General features: G+C 37.6%; 1 protein-coding gene across 1 annotated transcript; it reads right to left on the bottom strand.

Annotated features, from left to right (window-relative positions):
* Positions 1-815: 815 nt before the first annotated feature.
* On the bottom strand, positions 816-23,886 carry LOC139937140 (uncharacterized). The gene is made up of 15 exons (XM_071932149.1): positions 23,767-23,886; positions 19,140-19,302; positions 18,603-18,782; positions 18,027-18,235; positions 17,216-17,350; positions 16,579-16,818; positions 15,978-16,154; positions 14,507-14,644; positions 13,910-14,092; positions 12,567-12,710; positions 11,463-11,676; positions 10,898-11,055; positions 9,869-9,982; positions 5,384-5,943; positions 816-5,141 (listed from the first exon to the last, which is right to left on the bottom strand). The coding sequence occupies exons 2-15, from the start codon at positions 19,276-19,278 to the stop codon at positions 4,895-4,897; spliced, it is 2,838 nt and encodes a 945-aa protein (XP_071788250.1). The 5' UTR covers positions 19,279-19,302; positions 23,767-23,886; the 3' UTR covers positions 816-4,894.

Raw genomic sequence — 23,886 nt, 5'->3', positions numbered from 1 at the left:
AGACTGTTGCTACTATTCCATTATTTTAGAGTCTGTATGATCTCGAAAGTTCTTCTTCTATCAAACTATCAGATAGAAAGTCAGGGCACCACCACGTGGTTTATTAAAACATGGCGGGTTTATGTTTTACCTCCTTGATAAGATAACGGGACTGAAGGTTATAAACAAAGCGTGTTGTAAACATGATGACGTCATATTGAACACACCAAACAAAAACACGTTATTTACCATGACGAGTTTGGCAGCAATGTTAATATTATGAGGGGCAATTTCACAGCAGACAGATCATTGTTCGAGGAAAAAATGCGGTTCTAAAGCTTAATACAATAAAGAAATATAAATATCTCAGCGGCTATAAATAACATAAAGATCGCAATTTTTCTTGAGAAATCGACCAGAATCGTGTGTGTAGCAGTTAGTGTCAAGGTTTTTGTTTTGCATGTCAGGGATTGTGTCGAACCATTATGGTTTCATAATGCATTTTGCGTGAGTTTATTGAGCAATCATTACAGAAGTGCAGTAACAGCAGGCAAATACTTAAGCAGAAGTAACATCCACAAAAGCAGCAAACACAAAATCACTTGCTACAAAAGCAGCAAACATCGGCAGCATCAGCATCAGCATCAGCAGCTTCAGACGCAAGCATAAAATAAAGCTGCAACAGCAACAGCAACATATAGCTGTAGTAGCAACAACAGAAAGCACACAAGCATAAGCAGCATCAGCAACAACCAAATTAAATGCAGTGCACTGAAAAATACACTGCATGCAGCAATCACAAAACAAAATGTATGCCAGACCAAGGGAACGGAGTATAGCTTTTCACCACTTTTATTACCCATTACAAATTAAAGGCACGATAAAAACAAATATAGCACTATTGTTAAGATCTAGTGTTATCACTTCAATAGTTACTGAGTGTATATAATATTTCCAGAATTCAAACTACACCACAATACTCAAACAAATCACAACATTTCTTCATTTTTAAGACCAGCTGAAATTAATTATTGAGAGTACGATATCACAGAGATCTTTTCGCCATAAAATAATTCAGAAAAACATATTATGTTAATAATAGCCTTATTATATACTTACTTTGGCCAAACTTGGGTAAAACTGTATTATTGTAGTTTTTATGGTTTAAAGAAACTGGACACTATTGGTGATTGTCAAAGACAAGTCTTCTCACTTAGTGTATCTCAAGATATGCATAAAATAACAAACCACTGAAAGTTTGAGCTCAATTTGGTCATCGAAGTTGCGACATAATAATGAAAGAAAAACACCCTTGTCACACGAATGTGTGTGCTTTTAGATGTTTGATTTCGAGACCTCAAGTTTTCAACACCTCAAATTCTAAACTTGAGGTCTCGAAATCAAATTCGTGAAAATTGTTTCTTTCTCGAAAACTACAGTACTTCAGAGATACTTGTAAGGTTTTATGCTAATAATTATTTTGATTAATTACCAAAAGTGTCCACTGCCTTTAAGAATGACCGTATTTTGAGATCTACCATTCCTGCTTCTTACAATATATTGCATTGTTTTACCATCAATTTATGTGGTATTATATGATCCACATTATTACTAGTATAATGTACAAGCTTATTAATAGAACAGTGAATTGATGACGGTACAGTTAAGTGATATTTACCTAATAGCGCCTACAGTCACTTCTTTTAATAACTATATTTTGATATTTTGTCTTCCTTAACTTTGATCGTTTATGATAGCATATTGAACAATGAATAATATTTTAATAAGTTACCAAAGAAATGTGGCAAATGAAGTAGTATACTTTAAAAAACAATTTTGAACATCAATTCTGAATTGGTAACACTCTTCACGAATCACGCACGCATAACTTACAGGTAGTGTTATTACCGTGTGTAATGAAACCAACATGTGGTTTCCCCTTCCAAACAATTAGTTTGACCAACATGAATTAAATTGGAGTAAATCAGTGTTGTCCCGTATTGTCAACGTCACAGACAACCTTTAATTATTAATGAGCATACAGGGAACATGACAACGATATCAAAGTATGGTGATGAAGCTCTAAGAAGATAAATCAAACAAAAATAATCTAAACATATAATTCTTTCAATCTGAAAATCATGCAGCACTTATTTCCTCTCCCTTCCAACCTTTTAAGTAAAACTATTGTCATAAAATGCACACGTAGCTACAAGTTGCTACAGCATGGCTATACCTTTCATGTTCACACAGTCATAATTCAACCGAATTATTTGTTCATATTGAACATTATATACAATGTTTATTCGTATCTACATTTTTGTTTGCCACGTAGCCGCTTTAGGATCATGCAGTTTCAAGCACATGCAAAACAATATATTATACTACTGTACAGTCATTGGAGGCAATTTGGAGGCAACAAAGGTCTAGAATTCCCAAGTACATCATGACAATTCAATAACGAACAAGTTGCCTCCTATGACATGGCCTAATAGCAAGCACAGTACAAACTATTTTGACAAGTACTAAAACCTAAGAAAAGAAAGCAATTATATTATTTTAAATATGTAGTAACAAATTACTACGGCCAATACATATTGGAACTCGGTGACAGCAAATCTAGATCGTGTTATCGGAAATGGAGTCCCATTCAATGCATGGACTTGTTTTCACAGAACATCTTTATCTGCGTGTGTGGTTAGTCGAGTCGATCCTACAGTGTAACCAAGCGACTATAAACCACAACTCAATAAGGCGATAGTACAAACAAGCACACCTTAAACTACAACTTACTTTAACTGTGAAAAGAATGAGAAAAAAAGAGAGAGAAAAGGAGTAGATTATCAAAACATGGACATTGTCTAAATAAGCGCACCCAAACTTTGATGTAACAATAAACAAAGGTTCACTTGTAAAACAAAGTCATCTGGGTACCATACGTTCCGTAACGTTCATTCTAAAATCTTAAGAAAAGTGTGCGATTATTTTCGTTCTACATGTCAAATTTGTCTGTATAATTAAATGATTAAAATTAATTTCTGGAATACCGTAAACAGAAAAAAAAGTGTTAAATCTATTGGCCCACCATTTTACAATTTTAGAGAAACAATATTAAAAAAAACATGAGAAATATTTCATCATGTAATATGAAATAAACAATCTCCCTTAAAAATTCCCATTGTGTTGATGCTTTCCATACAATTCTCTTGAACTTTGCACTGAGAACACAAATCCTTAAAATCGTTTTCGACACAAATCACACACTGGTTGACCTGTAACACGTATTAGTGGCCAATGTGCCAAAGTTCTTTAGCTCGATTGTGGAAGGTTGGTGTGCCAGCAAAGGTGTAATGGTGTAGTCAAGATTTGGCCAACAAAGAAATAAACATTCATGTTAATAATGTGTTGATTCACAATTAATGTTTGACCTGGATGTGTACCTGTCTTTCCCAGTACCAAGTATTTCAGTGGTACACATCCGCATACCTCTTATTCTCTTGTTATTTATTTTAAAATCAAACATTTACTTTTTGTACAGTTATTAACATGGTTTGCTTAAATCTACTCTACGTCCATTATTAGGAATGTCACACTATATAATGAAGAATATGTAATATAGATACGCACAAATAAAATCAAATTCAAATTCATGATTAAGACTAAAAAACAACTCTCCAAAAAAAAAAACACATTCCACACGCTGTAGTCTCGTCTGACGTGTTATAGTTTTAGATTTCTTTGTCTTGCTTCTCAATTTTTATACAATATTCTTATCAACTACCTTCTACATGTTCTGATTAATTAAGGTAATGTAAATGAACTACATTTAGTATTTAGTTAAGATATTGAGAATCACTGTAAACTTAATGCTTTTCTGACTCCAGACAGACTGTTCTACTAATTCTGTCTGCATTGTATTTTGTTCTTTATCTTCTTGATTATTGGTCTCATCAGATATTAGTAATTTTGTTATGTATTTTCACATCTATGTTCAAGTTTGTGATATTTAAGATTTAGCTACTCATAATTTTATAAAATTATTTGGTGTAACTTTACAATTTCTATAGACTCGCTATGCACTGATGTCACACAAACATACTGGCTGCCAATGGTCTGGCATATTAGGAGTCAAAAACTAATGGTGCATGTCTAACTGCCTGTGCATCACCTAAAATGCGCACTTCAAAATAACTCACAAATGGCGCAACCAAGATTCATTATGAGTGATGAAATCAAACCAATTGGCCTTGTTTCTAAGATAATAGTGTTATTATTGTGAAGCATATTGAGTTATCTCAGCAGTTTAATGCACTATTTGACTTGTCTTTATCATTTTCACAATACATTGATAAACCTCTATGGTACCAGATATCATACAGCACATAAATACATTAACATCATGTACTTTGCTTTAAATTTTAGTTAAGTGGCAAATATTTTGTATTACATTTTTCACTACACTCATTAGACATATTACATGATTCACTGTTAATTACAAGGCATATCTTTACAGTTCCCAACAATCAATCAGTTTATATTTTATGCAGTTTCTCACTTTATTTAGAAGTATACCCTTTTCAACAACAGATTCAGAAGAACGTTTTATTTAACTTTGAGTCTTGATATTTCAAGGTGTTTTTTTCTCATGTTGTGTTTCATTTTGATAAATTTCAAAGGTGGCTGTTTACTTTTACAAATAATGTGATTAATTTCAATTGTAAACAAATCCGAAAATAGCAACCAAACCGACTGAAGCAAAATGTAGGATCTGTCAAGAGTTGCAGTAACACCTTAGTTTAAGAAAGTTTAAGATGTTGATAAGCCCAGTTAATACTTCACACAAATTGCAAAAGCAAAGCAACACAAAGGGGGAAACAGAGTAATCACTTCTCAGTGGGCTGTTTAGGCAACCTTTTTAGTCATCCCCAAAGTGTGTTTGCACATGACGTTCATACTCCTCGTCTGGCGTCTTACATGGCATTAACATGTTACACATTGGACATAGACGAGCAAAATGCTGCTGGATATGGGCAACAAAATCAGCCTCCGGGAACGATGGTGGGAACTCTATCTCACACTCTGGACACTTCATGATCTTCAAACCGCCCTCGCTCAACGGTAATTCCTCACACGCATCATGGAACTCGGTTGGACCCTCTTCCCTGAAGGGTTAGAAAACAAATTGAATACAGGTTTCAGATAACTTAAATTGTTTGTCATAATTAAACTCAGCATTACAATAATAGATAATCATTCACTTCACAATGTTAATTCATGACACTGTACATGCAAATTATGCTGATTTTCCAGGCGCTGCTCAAGTTACTCTATAAAAGATTAAATGACTGGACTTTGAGTATCAATTCCAAATAGGAGACAAGACAGAATAGTAAAAAGGCTTTACCTTTCTTCTTCAGCACTCTCTGTATAACCCGCAGACAGAGCTAGATCCAGCAGCTTCGCAGTCTGATGATGTTTAGCTACAGTCTTAATGGCTGCGATCTTTCCTTCTGGTAAGACATCTGGCTTAAGTGGTTCTGGGAGAGGGGCTTTGGATTTCAACTTTTTTTCTGGTGGGTTCTTAGGAGCCAAGGTAGGGACGGCTGGCATCTCAGTCAGACCTGGTGGTGATGGGGGAGCTGAGGGCTGTGCTGTTATTTCTTCCTTGCCTTTGTATGGGTTGCCATAGTGTTTAGTTGCGTCTTCCGGACTATTGTAAGGGTTTTGATACCCCTGCTTTGGATCAACGTAGGGGTTTCTGAACATCAACTGCCCATTTGGTGGTCCATGACAGACGGCCATTTTGGGGGAGTGGATGGGGCTCATTCCAGTAGGGGTGCTGGGAGGTGAACTCTGTGAAGACTTCTGGAGTACATCAAACTTGTATACCTCATGAGTGTGCTTCATCTTCATGTAGTCAGTGTGAAGTTTAGAAATTTTGTCCTGCAGTAGCTTGATGTCTTCCTGTTGATAAATAAACAATCAAAACAAAACAGTAAATACCAAGGCTCAACTTCATAGAGCTGCTTTAAAGCAGAAACTATCGCTTTACACTTTTCTGAACCAGTTACAAATGGTACATATGACATAGTATTTTGAGTATCTCGGTAAACATAACAGTGGTGAGTTTGTTATACTGAGCTGCTTTCTGTGCATCTCGGTAAACATAACAGTCGTTAGTTTGTTATACTGAGCTGCTTTCTGTGTATCTCGGTAAACATAACAGTCGTTAGTTTGTTATACTGAGCTGCTTTCTGTGTATCTCGGTAAACATAACAGTAGTTAGTTTGTTATACTGAGCTGCTTTCTGTACATCTCGGTAAACATAACAGTAGTTAGTTTGTTATACTGAGCTGCTTTCTGTACATCTCGGTAAACATAACAGTAGTTAGTTTGTTATACTGAGCTGCTTTCTGTGCATCTCGGTAAACATAACAGTAGTTAGTTTGTTATACTGAGCTGCTTTCTGTACATCTCGGTAAACATAACAGTAGTTAGTTTGTTATACTGAGCTGCTTTCTGTACATCTCGGTAAACATAACAGTAGTTAGTTTGTTATACTGAGCTGCTTTCTGTGTATCTCGGTAAACATAACAGTAGTTAGTTTGTTATACTGAGCTGCTTTCTGTACATCTCGGTAAACATAACAGTAGTTAGTTTGTTATACTGAGCTGCTTTCTGTACATCTCGGTAAACATAACAGTAGTTAGTTTGTTATACTGAGCTGCTTTCTGTACATCTCGGTAAACATAACAGTAGTTAGTTTGTTATACTGAGCTGCTTTCTGTGCATCTCGGTAAACATAACAGTGGTGAGTTTGTTATACTGAGCTGCTTTCTGTGTATCTCGGTAAACATAACAGTAGTTAGTTTGTTATACTGAGCTGCTTTCTGTACATCTCGGTAAACATAACAGTAGTTAGTTTGTTATACTGAGCTGCTTTCTGTACATCTCGGTAAACATAACAGTAGTTAGTTTGTTATACTGAGCTGCTTTCTGTGTATCTCGGTAAACATAACAGTGGTGAGTTTGTTATACTGAGCTGCTTTCTGTACATCTCGGTAAACATAACAGTAGTTAGTTTGTTATACTGAGCTGCTTTCTGTGCATCTCGGTAAACATAACAGTGGTGAGTTTGTTATACTGAGCTGCTTTCTGTGTATCTCGGTAAACATAACAGTAGTTAGTTTGTTATACTGAGCTGCTTTCTGTACATCTCGGTAAACATAACAGTAGTTAGTTTGTTATACTGAGCTGCTTTCTGTGCATCTCGGTAAACATAACAGTGGTGAGTTTGTTATACTGAGCTGCTTTCTGTACATCTCGGTAAACATAACAGTAGTTAGTTTGTTATACTGAGCTGCTTTCTGTACATCTCGGTAAACATAACAGTAGTTAGTTTGTTATACTGAGCTGCTTTCTGTACATCTCGGTAAACATAACAGTAGTTAGTTTGTTATACTGAGCTGCTTTCTGTGCATCTCGGTAAACATAACAGTAGTTAGTTTGTTATACTGAGCTGCTTTCTGTGTATCTCGGTAAACATAACAGTCGTTAGTTTGTTATACTGAGCTGCTTTCTGTGTATCTCGGTAAACATAACAGTAGTTAGTTTGTTATACTGAGCTGCTTTCTGTACATCTCGGTAAACATAACAGTAGTTAGTTTGTTATACTGAGCTGCTTTCTGTGCATCTCGGTAAACATAACAGTAGTTAGTTTGTTATACTGAGCTGCTTTCTGTGTATCTCGGTAAACATAACAGTCGTTAGTTTGTTATACTGAGCTGCTTTCTGTGTATCTCGGTAAACATAACAGTCGTTAGTTTGTTATACTGAGCTGCTTTCTGTGTATCTCGGTAAACATAACAGTAGTTAGTTTGTTATACTGAGCTGCTTTCTGTACATCTCGGTAAACATAACAGTAGTTAGTTTGTTATACTGAGCTGCTTTCTGTACATCTCGGTAAACATAACAGTAGTTAGTTTGTTATACTGAGCTGCTTTCTGTACATCTCGGTAAACATAACAGTAGTTAGTTTGTTATACTGAGCTGCTTTCTGTACATCTCGGTAAACATAACAGTAGTTAGTTTGTTATACTGAGCTGCTTTCTGTGCATCTCGGTAAACATAACAGTAGTTAGTTTGTTATACTGAGCTGCTTTCTGTACATCTCGGTAAACATAACAGTAGTTAGTTTGTTATACTGAGCTGCTTTTTGTGCATCTCGGTAAACATAACAGTGGTGAGTTTGTTATACTGAGCTGCTTTCTGTGTATCTCGGTAAACATAACAGTAGTTAGTTTGTTATACTGAGCTGCTTTCTGTGCATCTCGGTAAACATAACAGTGGTGAGTTTGTTATACTGAGCTGCTTTCTGTACATCTCGGTAAACATAACAGTAGTTAGTTTGTTATACTGAGCTGCTTTCTGTGCATCTCGGTAAACATAACAGTAGTGAGTTTGTTATACTGAGCTGCTTTCTGTACATCTCGGTAAACATAACAGTGGTGAGTTTGTTATACTGAGCTGCTTTCTGTGTATCTCGGTAAACATAACAGTAGTTAGTTTGTTATACTGAGCTGCTTTCTGTACATCTCGGTAAACATAACAGTAGTTAGTTTGTTATACTGAGCTGCTTTCTGTACATCTCGGTAAACATAACAGTAGTTAGTTTGTTATACTGAGCTGCTTTCTGTACATCTCGGTAAACATAACAGTAGTTAGTTTGTTATACTGAGCTGCTTTCTGTGTATCTCGGTAAACATAACAGTAGTTAGTTTGTTATACTGAGCTGCTTTCTGTACATCTCGGTAAACATAACAGTAGTTAGTTTGTTATACTGAGCTGCTTTCTGTACATCTCGGTAAACATAACAGTAGTTAGTTTGTTATACTGAGCTGCTTTCTGTGCATCTCGGTAAACATAACAGTAGTTAGTTTGTTATACTGAGCTGCTTTCTGTACATCTCGGTAAACATAACAGTAGTTAGTTTGTTATACTGAGCTGCTTTCTGTACATCTCGGTAAACATAACAGTAGTTAGTTTGTTATACTGAGCTGCTTTCTGTACATCTCGGTAAACATAACAGTAGTTAGTTTGTTATACTGAGCTGCTTTCTGTGTATCTCGGTAAACATAACAGTAGTTAGTTTGTTATACTGAGCTGCTTTCTGTGCATCTCGGTAAACATAACAGTGGTGAGTTTGTTATACTGAGCTGCTTTCTGTGTATCTCGGTAAACATAACAGTGGTGAGTTTGTTATACTGAGCTGCTTTCTGTGTATCTCGGTAAACATAACAGTAGTTAGTTTGTTATACTGAGCTGCTTTCTGTGCATCTCGGTAAACATAACAGTGGTGAGTTTGTTATACTGAGTTGCTTTCTGTGCATCTCGGTAAACATAACAGTAGTTAGTTTGTTATACTGAGCTGCTTTCTGTGCAGCTCTCTGAAAAGGGTTACAGGAATTGATTTCAAAGGATGAGTCCACCAATGAATCGATCCAACTTGCTAAGCAAAATGAGATGTCACACCAAGTATCATAATAGCAAACACAACTTCACAACGTCTATTAACAACTTTATCAAATTAAGACGAACTCGTCATCATTTGGAAATATTTAATCAACCAAAAGTCTGTCAATCAATCAATCAATCAATCAATCAATCAATCAATCAATCAATCAATCAATCTGTCAATCACTTACTTTGATCTGATTACTGATTCCAACAGGCAAGTACAGGTACTTTGGGCTCCGACTTGAATTCAAATCTGAGATTGCAGTTTTTTATCAACATCAATACAAGTATTTGTTATAGGAGTATCATCAAAAGAGTACCTAATTATTAATCGTGTACACAAACTGAGTACAACACTAGCTTTATCTAATACCTCTTTTTCATCCAGTTCTTGGGCACAGCTGTTAGCTGCGTCAAGCTGCATCTCAAATGTAGCTCTCTCCTTCTGGAATAATTGATCCTGCTGCTGTCTCTTCTGTTTCTCTGCCTAGATTGGGCAACAAATTAGAAAGGATTAACATTTGAATTATATCAATACATCCTCCATTCACCTCCTTGTCTGACCCTGGCACATAAGACCTTCACACATTCAACAAAATAATATGTCAATCAATCTTTGCAATCTTTCTTGTAGCGTTTTATCAGTTACCTATACAAAAGAATATCCCAAAATACATATATGGTTACTGGCAGTGTTCTTCCCCAACAGTTGGTCAGCAGCCAAATAATAGTAAAAACACCCGAGGATCAGATACACCAACTCACTTGTGCTACTACATGTACTAGCTAGTTCAGTATTAAGAACCATTTATGTTTTGTATAAGATATGGAACAGTTAAAAAGAAACAATCAACAATGAAATAATCAGGCCAGCGACCCCCAATGGCATTGGTCATGTTGTAAAGTGAAAATAGACAGGCAGTTGGTTTATGTTATTCTTAGATAAGTTTAAAACTTTGCTCATCTTTTCCTTGCAAGAGGTTGCGATCACTAAACCTGCCTTTTCAAGAAAGTCAAATCTCTGTTTTTGATGAATGCACTTTTCATGCATCTCATTTGGTATTAATTGTTGAATTAACCTAGATTCATTACACTAACTCAGAAATTCGAACCTGTGGAGCTGATATGAAACCTACAGTAGAAAAGCTCAAGCATACCTGGAACAACTCTTTGACTTTCAACTCAACTTCTTGACTTTCATGCCACGTTCCTCTAGCTCTTGAGCCAGCACTGTTATCTAAACCTATGGAGCTTAAATGAAACCTACAGTAGACAAGCATACCTGGAACAACTCTTTATACTTCTTGACTTTCATGCCACGTTCCTCTAGCTCTTGAGCCAGCACTGTTATCTAAACCTATGGAGCTTTAATGAAACCTACAGTAGAAAAGCTCAAGCATACCTGGAATAACTCTTTATACTTCTTGACTTTCAAGCCACGTTCCTCTAGCTCTTGAGCCAGCACTGTTATCTGCTGCTGAATTTCAGCATTGTCAAATGATTTCTCTGCTGGGGTTGGGGAAGCCTGCAGCAGTACTTCCTGAATCACCGGCTCATTTTCTATGGATCAAAGTTCAAAGTTCAGTTAAATTTAAATGTAATCTTGAGGTAAGCACGCAGTTTTTTCTGAAGGTCATTAATGAATTAACATGTGTTAAATTTGTGTAGGGGGTAAAGAATATTCATACACCAATGTGTGTAAGCACTGCATACTTAGTCCTTTCCCGAGTTGTGTGAAAAAATCACAGGCATATTACTTGAATGGAATTCAAACCCACGACCCTTGCAATTCTAGAGCAGTGTCATACCAACTAGTGTTTAATTAATACTACAAAATAATGTTACATTTTTAACTCTGAGGTTACTCTGCTGTTACCTAGTAACTAAGCATTTAAAAAAACTCAACCTTTCATATCAACTCAATCTTGTTCTCAAGAACACTTCCAAATACATCAATATTGTCTAACCTTTGGCATCTTCATTCCAGATCCATCCAACTTCTTCCTTGGATGCAGCCCTACTCCGCTGAGTCTTCTTCTTATTGAGCTTTCCTTCTAACTGCAGACATTCCAGATACTTCTTCTTGTACTCCTCAGCTCCCATCTGTAGACGTTGTCTCATATCATTAATGTCTCGAGTCAAGTCATTCTTCTCCTGGGCAAAGATGGCTTCACTGGTGCTCTGAAAAGAAAAACGAAATATTCTTTCAATTTCCATCTTGAATCAAGAAAGTGTTACAGCCAATGAAGCGTAATCTGAATCTCTGCTGAGGGCGATTTGAAACCACCTATAAAGCCTGGTTCATACTTCCAGCGAATAGCGCAATCTGAATCTCTGCTGAGGGTGATTTGAAACCACTTATAAAGCCTGGTTCATACTTCCAGCGAATAACGCAATCTGAATCTCTGCTGAGGGTGATTTGAAACCACTTATAAAGCCTGGTTCATACTTCCAGCGAATAGCGCAAACGAATCTCTGCTGAGGGTGATTTGAAACCACTTATAAAGCCTGGTTCATACTTCCAGCGAATAGCGCAATCTGAATCTCTGCTGAGGGTGATTTGAAACCACTTATAAAGCCTGGTTCATACTTCCAGCGAATAGCGCAATCTGAATCTCTGCTGAGGGTGATTTGAAACCACTTATAAAGCCTGGTTCATACTTCCAGCGAATAGCGCAATCTGAATCTCTGCTGAGGGTGATTTGAAACCACTTATAAAGCCTGGTTCATACTTCCAGCGAATGCAAATGTGATACAAACTTTGACGTCACAAATTTACACTGAATAATTCGCAACAGTTGAACTGTGTTTGAATCCTGCAAAACATTCACTGCCAAAATAGCCATGTGACGTCAAAATTCACTTGGCATTTGCAGAAAGTATGAACCAGGCTTTAGGGTTTGAGGTTGCCAGATTGTTAAAAAGATTTCTGCTGCTAACAGCTATAGCTGCTAGCGAATAGATTGATTCGGACACATTCTCAGTTTTCAACTCTTGTATACCTTCATGAAAAATGAGAAACTGAACAAACAATGATTAAAGGTCAAAGGTTAAAGAGTCGCCTCCCATACCAGTTTCTTCTGTAGTTCAGTTCGTTTCTTAGTCTCCTCCTCAAGCTTAGACTGCGTTCGTTTAAGTTTCTCCTTGAGCTCTTTCATGACAACCTGGGAGGCCTCCATAGGACCCTTATTGGATCTCAGAGCCTGTTCCTTCTCCTGATAAAGCAAAACATTACCACAGAATTGTGAATATTGATAGGAACCGAGTTTAAAAAATAAAAAATAAAAATATATATATATACATATCAAAAATGGACTTGTGAAATATAGATAGTTTAATGTTTTCCAAGTGATTTGTATATTTAATGTCTATTTGTCTGAAACAAACTATTTAAGGATACAGGTTTCAATGGATTCATAGATACCGGATGTAATAACTGTACCAAGAAGGAAAGGGAAGGGATTATACTGTCTTGCAGACACACCCAAGTAACTCATTCTGAGAACTCACAAGCAACTCATAATTCATGTTCATTCATTAAGGATACAAGTTTCAATGGATTCATAGATACCGGATGTAATAACTGTACCAAGAAGGAAAGGGAAGGGATTATACTGTCTTGCAGACACACCCAAGTAACTCATTCTGAGAACTCACAAGCAACTCATAATTCATGTTCATTCATTAAGGATACAAGTTTCAATGGATTCATAGATACCGGATGTAATAACTGTACCAAGAAGGAAAGGGAAGGGATTATACTGTCTTGCAGACACACCCAAGTAACTCATTCTGAGAACTCACAGGCAACTCATAATTCATGTTCATTCATTAAGGATACAAGTTTCAATGGATTCATAGATACCGGATGTAATAACTGTACCAAGAAGGAAAGGGAAGGGATTATACTGTCTTGCAGACACACCCAAGTAACTCATTCTGAGAACTCACAGGCAACTCATAATTCATGTTCATTCATTAAGGATACAAGTTTCAATGGATTCATAGATACCGGATGTAATAACTGTACCAAGAGGGAAAGGGAAGGGATTATACTGTCTTGCAGACACACCCAAGTACCCCATTCTGAGGAATCATAGGCAACTCATAATTCATGTTCAAATGTCAAAGCATTCAAATCTGACGAGCAGGCTCTAATAATTGTAGCAAAAACTTTGAGAAAGCTTAGCTCAAATGTCGTCTGTGTCTGCTATGCATACCCTTAATGTCAGCTTTGGACATTACAACATGAATCTGCCTGTATGGCAACACTGTCCCGATCAACCAATGGGATGGCTGAAGTTTGTAATACAGCTGGAACAGCTATGAACACATACAACAAAGAAAATACCTATCGATACATACACACACCATTCTCTGGTTTCTATTTGAATGATATAAACACATAACATACCTCAGCCAGTAGTTTGATGCTACCCTTGAGTGTTCCAACCTGCTCTAATATCATCACCTCTCTCTCTCTAGCCTGGTGAGATTGAAGATGGAACTGACCCCTCAACTGCTTCTCATGATCCTTAAACTCCTTCTCCTTACGTCTCATTAGACCCTTCAGGGCATCCTTCTCTGTCTCTGCTCGCTGTGAGCAAACAAAGAAGAAAGAAGACAGAGCTTCTAAAGAGGGCAAACAAATCTCTCTTGGAAGTTGTAATGGATCTTATCACATTGGGTTGTGAAACAACTTGTAGTTTCAAAATTAGGATATTTAGTCTTGGACTATGACATGATTTCCATGTTGACGAAGAAGTGGTTATAAAAAGAATCCAAACTTTTCATTCTAATTAATTGTTGTCAGAAGTGTAACAAGCACAATAGCTACAATTGTTAATATTTTCATTTTTATTTAGAAGGGGGGGGGCATGTGTTGACAGGTTTACTCCATGCATATTTTGTGCAAAATTCCTTCAACTGAAAACACAAAACTTAACAACATCTTTGATGTGATTTCCCCATTCAAAGGGAGTGCCCAACAAAGGTTAATAGCCAGTAATACCTGCAGATCATTAGAGAGTTTGTGATGGACAGCTTTCATGGTGTCTACCTCCGTACACAGCAGGCGTCTACTAGCTTCACATGCAGCATATTGATCCTCTCTGTTTCGCAACTTCTCCCCAATGCTGTGCATGTGATCCTAGGTAGGTGGCAAATAATAATAATAACAATAATTACAACATTTTTAGAGAGCTAAATACGTTAGTTTCTAAAAAGCGCTATGAATAAAAGCATCCATACCAGTGTCGAATACCATTTATAACTTTTAAGCTTGAGTTAAAACTTCAAACTCTCCAAACATGTAGACCATTACAGTGCCGTACATCATGAAATGGGAATGCACAACCATGAAGCTCAGTCTGGCGATTCTAGTCTAGTAAGTAATACAGGCAATTGAACTCAATGGCAGTATGTCAAATACAATGATCAGGAAATCAAAAGATGTTTTAAAGTGCACCTACATTGCAGTACAGAGTTCACCTACATAGGAGTAGAGAGTTCACCTACATGGGGGTACAGAGGTCACCTAAATAGGGGTACACAGGACACTTACATATGGGTACAGAATAGGGTACAGAGTGCACTTACATAGGGGTACAGAGTAGGGTACATAGTGCACTTACATAGGGGTACAGAATAGGGTACAGAGTGCACTTACATAGGGGTACAGAATAGGGTACAGAGTGCACTTACATAGGGGTACAGAATAGGGTACAGAGTGCACTTACATAGGGGTACAGAATAGGGTACAGAGTGCACTTACATAGGGGTACAGAATAGGGTACAGAGTGCACTTACATAGGGGTACAGAATAGGGTACAGAGTGCACTTACATATGGGTACAGAATAGGGTACAGAGTTCACTTACATAGGGGTACAGAGTAGGGTACATAGTGCACTTACATAGGGGTACAGAATAGGGTACAGAGTGCACTTACATAGGGGTACAGAGTAGGGTACAGAAAGCACCCACATAGGGGTACAGAGTAGGGTACAGAAAGCACCCACATAGGGGTACAGAGTAGGGTACAGAAAGCACCCACATAGGGGTACAGAGTAGGGTACAGAAAGCACCCACATAGGGGTACAGAGTAGGGTACAGAAAGCACCCACATAGGGGTACAGAGTAGCGTACAGAAAGCACCCACATAGGGGTACAGAGTAGGGTACAGAAAGCACCCACATAGGGGTACAGAGTAGGGTACAGAAAGCACCCACATAGGGGTACAGAATAGGGTACAGAGTGCACTTACATAGGGGTACAGAGTAGGGTACAGAAAGCACCCACATAGGGGTACAGAGTAGGGTACAGAAAGCACCCACATAGGGGTACAGAGTAGGGTACAGAAAGCACCCACATAGGGGTACAGAGTAGGGTACAGAAAGCACCTACATAGGGGTACACCTACATTGCAGTACAGAGGTGGACCTCAACAAGTTAAAACATGGTAGAGAGGAACTATTATGCTTACCTTATCTGCCGTAGCAACCAGTAGCAGCTGTTCCACCTTTCTTTTTTCATTCCTAATCTGTGCTTCTTGTTCCTTGACATCTAGTGTGACCTGGCTGGTTTGTGACAGCTGGTGTAGCAGGCTAGAGACCTCATTACGCAATTCCTTATTGGAATTCTCAGAGGAGGCAAACTGGCTCTGAATTGAGTGAGAGAAAGGATGCATTTGTAGTGTGGTAAAGCTGAGTTACGCTTAAGGATTGCTAATTGAGTAATGTGGGTTTTGTTTTTGTTTTTTCACATTCATTTTCTTATTTGTGAAATTGAACAAGGTCAAGTTTTACTGGTTATATTGTAAGGGCAAGAACCCTGTGTGCATTTGCGTATTCTGACTATCAATGTGTTTGTCTTTTAGTGATTTTCCATCATACACAAATAATGTTGGTGTTTATGAGTATGCTACTCATAAACACCAACATTATATGTGTATGATGGAAAATCACTAAAAGACAAGGATAATCAAAGTTTGATTGAAGATTGTCTAGAGCTAAGGATAATTTAAGCTTGCTGTAAGATAGATAATCCAGTTTGATGGAAAATTATCTAAGATCAAGTTGTCTCACCTTGAACTCATCCCTTTCATGTAGGACCTGACTGAGATCTTTAACAAGCTGGTCCTTCTGTTGGGACACCTTGGCTGTCTGATTCTGAGCTTCTTGAAGCTTTATCTTGGTAACCTCCAAGGCCTTCTCACAGCGTGTCTTGTCCTGCTCAAGGCTGCTCAGGGCGTTTAGAACCTCTTCTATGCGACCTTCAAGAGTTGTCTTCTCACGAAGAAGAATCTGATGCTGCTCTTTCAGCTCCTAAACAAAAAAATCCAAGTTTTATACAAACCCTTCTAGTTATGTCAGGGGATTACTTATCACACAAATAATAGGCCCATTTTTAGGGAGATAGAAAATAAACTTTCATGTGTGGGTGCAGCTTTCAGGTTAATCACCTGGCAGGTTCATTTAGGCACATGGTTCATTTATGAATGGTTGACCAACCGTTAAATGGCTGCGAAAAGTTTGAAGGTAGAAGCCTTCAACGTAGCTCAAGTCTGTCATTCAAAAAAGAAAAAGGAAATGGCTAAGCAAAGAAAACTTTCTTCATTCACCTAAAAGTGCTTATCACTTTTCTGTGGCACAGGAAATCCCGTTTTGGGATTTGACATTTTGTCATTGTATAGTTTCAGGTGGCAGGGAGGATGAAACTTACTTGGTTTTCCTTGCTGGCTTTCTGGTCACTCTCCCGGCTCTCTTTAAGGAGTTGCTCCAAATTCACGATCTTACTCTCAAGACCCTGACGGTGAGATTGTAACTCAGACTGAGTCTCAAGAAGCTCATCCTTCTCCTATTAAGTATTGAGTAATGAGTAAAGAATGGTAAGGTTGACAGTATACAGCTAAATGCATCGCCTGATTTGTTCGCTGATTATAAAATAAATATGAATGAATACTTATAAGCTATTTGCCAGTAGACTAGAAGTTATAAAACGTGAATTTGACAAATGAGCTATATCAAGACCCTACAATATGACACCTTACTAGAAGACATACAAACAGTTTACATGTTTCAAGTATTTTGCATGCTGTGCCTGGCATACATGTATGCATACAAATGTATTGTGTTTTTCAGTTTTGAAGTGACATCTTCTGTCAAAATTAGTTCAAAGAACATTCTTAATCTTTCAGTCATGGCCAAGCAATCTATTACACTAAACTCAAGTTCTGTTGTTCGGAGAGGATGTAAAACCAAAGGTCTTATGTATTAAGATAGGCGTAGGTTGCTCACATAAAATAACTTGAGACACTATGATAGAAGAGCAGGGTTTTACTCCAGTGTTTGTGGTTCATTACAAACAGCCTTGTCTACAGGTTTCCTTAGGCTTCTGAGTTACAGTGAATAGTGTGATGTTTGAGGCATCTTGCATCTTGCATTGTTGTACTCTCCCATAAGCATTGCTGCTGTCCTGGAGAGGGCATCAATGGTTCTATTACCAAAGGTAAAGAATTGCTGAACTGACTAACCTTTATAATCTTCTTGAGCTGCTCCTCATAAGCAGAGCTCTTAGACTGTATCATTAAGAGACCCATGGATGCATCTTCAACCTCCACAAAGTCTTCAGAGGATCGGTCAAGAAACTGGAAAGGTGTGCTTGCTCCTCGCATCTTACCAGCGGAGTCAATGAAGCAGAATTGGTAAAACTCACCGTCCTCTTCTTTGGGTAGGTAGTATGCTGCACGGGACCATCAATTATCAATCAGTCAATATGCATTTTTTATTATTATTATTATACTTTTTTATTATTATTAAAACCATTTACATAGCGCATTTCCAAAATTGACCACTGCGCTTTACAATAAAAATTGAAATTAAATACAATAGAAAGCAAAAAAGCAAAAAACAGAAAGCTAAAACAGAAAAAGACTTGTCACCGAAAGATCTTATTAGATCTTATTAGTTTCCTGTTTTTAATGACAACACTGTGTTTTCTTCTTCTTCAATTAATATTGAATTGTTCCTCATCAAGCTACAAATGAAGAGTTAAGTGGGCAAGGGTCAAAACGAAGTTGAAACACTGGGAATAAATCAAGTCTACTCACAACTAAACCTGACTGTCTGGTCATACTCTCTCCCTTCTACCCAGTCAGTGGGGTAAGGTGCCCAGTCAAACGCCTTGTACTGGCGAGTGGAGCTCCATCCTACCTTGAAGATACCCACCCAGTCTCTGGTTGCTGGCTGAATGGCTGGAGTCAAAGTGTAGGTACATTCAATGTGTGAACCTGGAAAGACAAAGAGCAAATTCGTTAATAAAAACAATAGATGGGTGTCACTATGGTTAAATCCATCGGGTTGTGATCAGACAGATAAAAGACAAATTCTGAAAACAAAGTAGCAGTATTCTTTTTGTCTACCAGGGCTTACTTTTAAATTATTTGCCAGAGCATTTTAATCTTGCTAAGATTAGTTGTTGTCTCTACTGTTTAGTCGTGTTTACATTTGACAATCATAATTCTTCAAAACAAGTATTTTTTATCATGTTGTGAAAATGTTGAAGTTTGACACTCATTCTAAGATGCCAAACTAAAGAATACGTTCCAAGAACAGTTTGCATGAATGGAAGTTAGAAACTGGCAAACCTGGAGTATATCTCTCCTGTACGTTATGAAAGACCACCTGGGCATAGCCTGAGGTGGACATCGCTGAATCTTCCAAGGTACAGTCTAGGTGAGTGGTAGGACTTTCATCCCCCTTCCTCCCCACAGCTGACTCAGCCATTATGTTGGGATAAAATTTACTCTCCTAAAACAAAACAAAAAACAAGAAAATGTGCTTGAATTAAGCAACATTTGTTTTAGTACTCAATTCTTAATTCCACATTGTCAGCTATAATCACAAAATAATACTATAGAGTAGAATACCAACAAACATTACACCATGCACATTGCAGAAGCCTGGGCCAATGTTTTCCGCCTTCCTGTGATGCAGTTATTCCAAGCTTTTTTTTCTTCTTTTCATCATTTTTAATATATGGAAAGTGCACGTTAAACGTAACATTATTCAAAGAATACCAGCATGTAACTTTTCCCACAATTTAAAAAACAGTCTTGCTCTTCAGAGTGTGAGACAAAGTTGACAATCACAAACCAAGAAATGCCTGGCTATTTTATGGTAGTCATAATTTTTAAGATGGAGAAAGGAACAAAAATTCTCATTAAGTCAAATCAGAAAAAATCATTACTAATGAAACTGAAAGCAAACACAATAATAATAATTTCAAAAAATTCTTCCTGATAAGTTACTCACCAATGGATATTTCAGAAATAATTTGATCCGCTACAAAATAAGTCAAGTCAATAGACCTTATGCATTGACGTCATCCAGCGGCCATCTTAGTGGAAAAAACGGTGACGAAACAAACGAAACGCACAGATTTGTACGCGCGGCGCACAGGATTGGCCAATGAACAACCTCCTTTTGACCTCTAGGTGAGGGCGCCCTACTGAAATGATGTCATGTGCATAAGGTCTATTCTAGAAAAAAAAGTTGTCTGGATCTGTTGACTTAACCAATTTTGATTTGTTCTAGGCCTATAAAGAGAAGTTACCAACCGATGTTTTTTTAAACAACTTTATCGGCTTCAATTCAAAAGATTTCCAGTTAAATTTGCCAGTAATAATTTTCGTTTAAGGCAAGCCACACACTCAGGTAGTGTAGGCCTTTGGGATGGTTCTCTTGGTAGGTTCAAATCTAAAACTAATGTTGTGCAACGAATCCTTGCCTTATGTTAAAGGCACCTGGAAATAGGATTTTTTTTCTTTTAAACATAAGAGTATATGTTGATTAACAATAAAACAATTTTTTGAGTAATTGTTTGTCACGATTTATATGTTAAAAAAATTAATTAAGTGCTTGGGGGGTTGACTCCGCCTACCCCTTTTGTGACGTAGGAAAAGGAAGACTTTGCCTCAATGCGTAGATAAACACACGTGCAAAAGTACATGTAATTCTAAGACGTGAGTTTGTACGCTGCGAAAAAGTTTTTTTTCTGGCAATTTTCCGGCAATGCCGACCAGGTGTATTGCTGCTGGATGCAGCAAAACAACTAAAGATGGGGTCAGTCTTCATCTATTTCCTGCAGATCCCAATTATAGGCGGTTGTGGGCTGCGAAAGTCAGATTAACTAGAGCAAAGTGGTCCAGTCCGACATCTTTTTCAGCGCTATGCAGCGAACACTTCGAGCCGTCGTGCTTCGAATCAGGGATACACCACTCATTTGACATGACGAGAAGAGCCATTCTTAAACACGACGCCGTCCCAACAATTTTTCCAGCTAGTGGGAAATCGAAGAAGGTATCTGAAAGACGTAATGTACGGGGGCCTGACTACAAATTTTCTCTTCAAATATCGCGCCTTGAATTACGTCACGAACAGTGTCTTCTCGGGTCGGGGCCTACTCGTAAATTTGTAAATACAATCAAAACTAATATTTTTAAACCTTAGTTAACTTTTTATTCACATTCCTCTCGTAAAAACACATATTTTAGTGACAAAAGCTTTATTTTAAAAAAATACCACTTCCAGATGACTTTAAACAAGTTCAGATTGAATCAATAGTTTCAGATGAATCATCTGTCACTTCACATGCCAATTTTTGTCCAATTCCTAGTTTCCTTACAATTAATCCTGATGTCTCTGACCTTTTGAAATTAGAATAAACAAGAGTTGGGAAATTCAAAAGGATGCGCACAACTTGACAACTTCTACAGTCAGGGTCAGAGGGAGGGAATCTTTACTAATCCTTTTGAAGTGAGATCGAATTGTGTCATCGCACCGAGTGATTATGATCGAGGAACTTAACTGCTTTGTTTGTCCATTTGGCCATTTTTTTTTTAGGTAGCCCTGGTAGGACGTCAGTCAGTGCCACTGCACTGACGTCCTGGGTATAAAGGTTCTTTACAATGCGAACACAAATTTGACTACAATTTTCATAATTTTTACCTGATTTGAGAAGTTGAAATTCCGTTCATATAATCTTAGTGTCCCTTAGTACATTTTCAAATAGTTCACACCTAACAATTATATCCGTGGAAGAAATTATTGCCGAAAATAAGCCGAAGTTCTGTACTGGCAATGTGATCATCATGTCCCAATTGATAGTGTGACCTAAAGTGCGCATGTGGCTTTGAGTATAGTGCCGTAATTGGCAATACGTCGGGTGCAATCATTGAATATGACCCTTTTTAAATTTGCGCAAGCCAGTCGTGCGTTCAAAAAAAGCAAGAGAAAAATGATGTTTGCGCCTTAACAAAATTGCAGCTTGCGCAAATAAAAAAAGACTGTCACATCTCCAGCCACCACGAGAGGGCAGTAGTGATCAATGCAAGAAAATGTTTACAAGCAAGTCCGTTCTTGACGTGCGTGTGTAAAACGTCAATTTAAATTTTCTTTTCTCAAAATATTAACACCAAAGAAGAAAATTCAGAAATTTTAAACAATGCGCGATTGGATTTCCGACTACGTACATGTACAAGGAACATGTGAGTAAAAGTTCAGCTTTCTGAGTTAGGTAAAACTATTTAAAAAATATTTTTGAATTTTTTTCACAATGGTACGGAACCTTTTATAGACCTTTCTTTTGTTGATAAACGAACTGCCTTGGTTGGCATGGCTGGCCGAATGTTAGTAAAACCATTATAAATCGTAAAAACAAATGTTTTATGAAAATTCAACATAGTTGCACACTTTCAATTAGGTAAAATACCCAAAAATAATTTGTTGTTTTGTTTTAAACAAAATCAACAAATTTGGTAACATTATTACCAAAAGTAGCGATCTTTTTTGATTTGCACCTATGGCATAGTTTTCCAATCTGGGTTGGCAAAAACTCGGGCTGTGACATTGCAAAAGAAAGGTCTATAATTATACCCTGGACTCCGTCGCGTTGCCTGCAACGGAGAAGTCTAACCTGGGCTAGCTACGCTAGCGGGCTAGTACTACTACTAGTCTAGCCCTGGTAGGACGTCAGTCAGTGCCACTGCACTTACGTCCTGGGTATAAAGGTTCTTTACAATGCGAACACAAATTTGACTACAATTTTTTACCTAATTTGAGAAGCTGAAATTCCATTCATATATTCATAGTGTCCCTCACTATATTCTCAACGAGTTCACAGCTAACAAATATATCCATGGAAGAAATTATTTCCCAAAATATGTCGAAGTTCTGCACTGGCGATGTGATCATCGTGTACCAATTGATAGTGTGAGCCCAAGTGCGCATGGCTATGAGTACAGTGCATTATTTTGCCGCTATTCGCCGTCAACTGGGTAGGTGCCGTTAACTCGACTTCAACTCCTCCAAGATACATTTTAAAATCCAGGAGGCATAAAACTGTAAAATAATCCAGCTCAAATAGAATTTGTATAAATTTCAGGTTGAATTACCTACGGTTACAAAAATCAAGTTTTTTTTCTTGTGAAGAATTTTTTTTTTTCTAAAGCAGCAAAGCCGTCTGCCGCCAACTTGCTTTTTCACAGTGCTTCTTGTACATGTGCGGACAACAGAGGGCGCTTTCCTGCGCGCGTATACTTTTTTTCTTGGGACGGTTAGCATGCGCTAATTTATGGTAAAAAGTGGCCTCATTTGTCCTAGGAAAAAAATACACTTCCAGCACATGGAGTCTTGGCACAAGACATCAATGCTCGGTATCGCATAGTTCTGCGCTTTGTGTAAATTGCTCGCTGACTAAGTATTATCCATCTGCTTAGTGTTTGGTTGGCGCAAGTTGACGGCGATTTGGCTGCAAATAGCAGGCCGCCAGTGATCAGTGCAAGAAAGTGTTTACACGGAAGTAAGTGCACGACGTGGGATCAGAAAACGTCAACTTCAATTTTCTTTTCACAATTATTAATATTAACACCAAAGCAAAGGAGAAAATTCAACAATTTTAAATAATGCAAGCTTGGAGTTCCACTACAAGGAACATGTGAGTAACAGTTCAGACTCCCGAGTAAGGTAGAAATATTTTTTTACAGATTTCTGAAAAATTTTCGCAATGGTACGGGACCTTTATACCCGCGACTCCGTCGCGTTGCCTGCAACGGAGGAGTCCAACCTGGGCTAATTTGCCTTGTGATGGTCGGGACGATCGTACGTGACTGACTGCGACACGACAACGACGAGTCATCCAATCTCGAGAATTACACTTCTTTTTAATCAAATAACTCAACTTAAAATCTGATCAAGGCTATAAAATATACTTACTATATTAATTTCTCAACTTCTGCAGGTGAAGTATTGTTAATGAGACAAAGGATTGACATTGTTTAAGACTACTTGCGTCAGATTCCGAATTCCATAAAAGACCCTTCCTCACACTAAAAT

Source organism: Asterias amurensis, chromosome 5, assembly GCF_032118995.1.
Source record: "Asterias amurensis chromosome 5, ASM3211899v1".
NCBI lineage: Eukaryota > Metazoa > Echinodermata > Asteroidea > Forcipulatida > Asteriidae > Asterias > Asterias amurensis.
This window is presented reverse-complemented; position numbering and strand designations above follow the sequence as displayed.

Coding starts and splice junctions, on each gene's coding strand:
- LOC139937140 (XM_071932149.1), bottom strand. CDS start 19,278: ATGGCTGAGTCAGCTGTGGGGAGGAAGGGGGATGAAAGTCCTACCACT. Junction 18,236..18,602: donor CCAGACAGTCAGGTTTAGTT/GTGAGTAGACTT, acceptor GGTCCCGTGCAG/CATACTACCTACCCAAAGAA. Junction 11,677..12,566: donor CTGAACTACAGAAGAAACTG/GTATGGGAGGCG, acceptor TTTTCTTTTCAG/AGCACCAGTGAAGCCATCTT.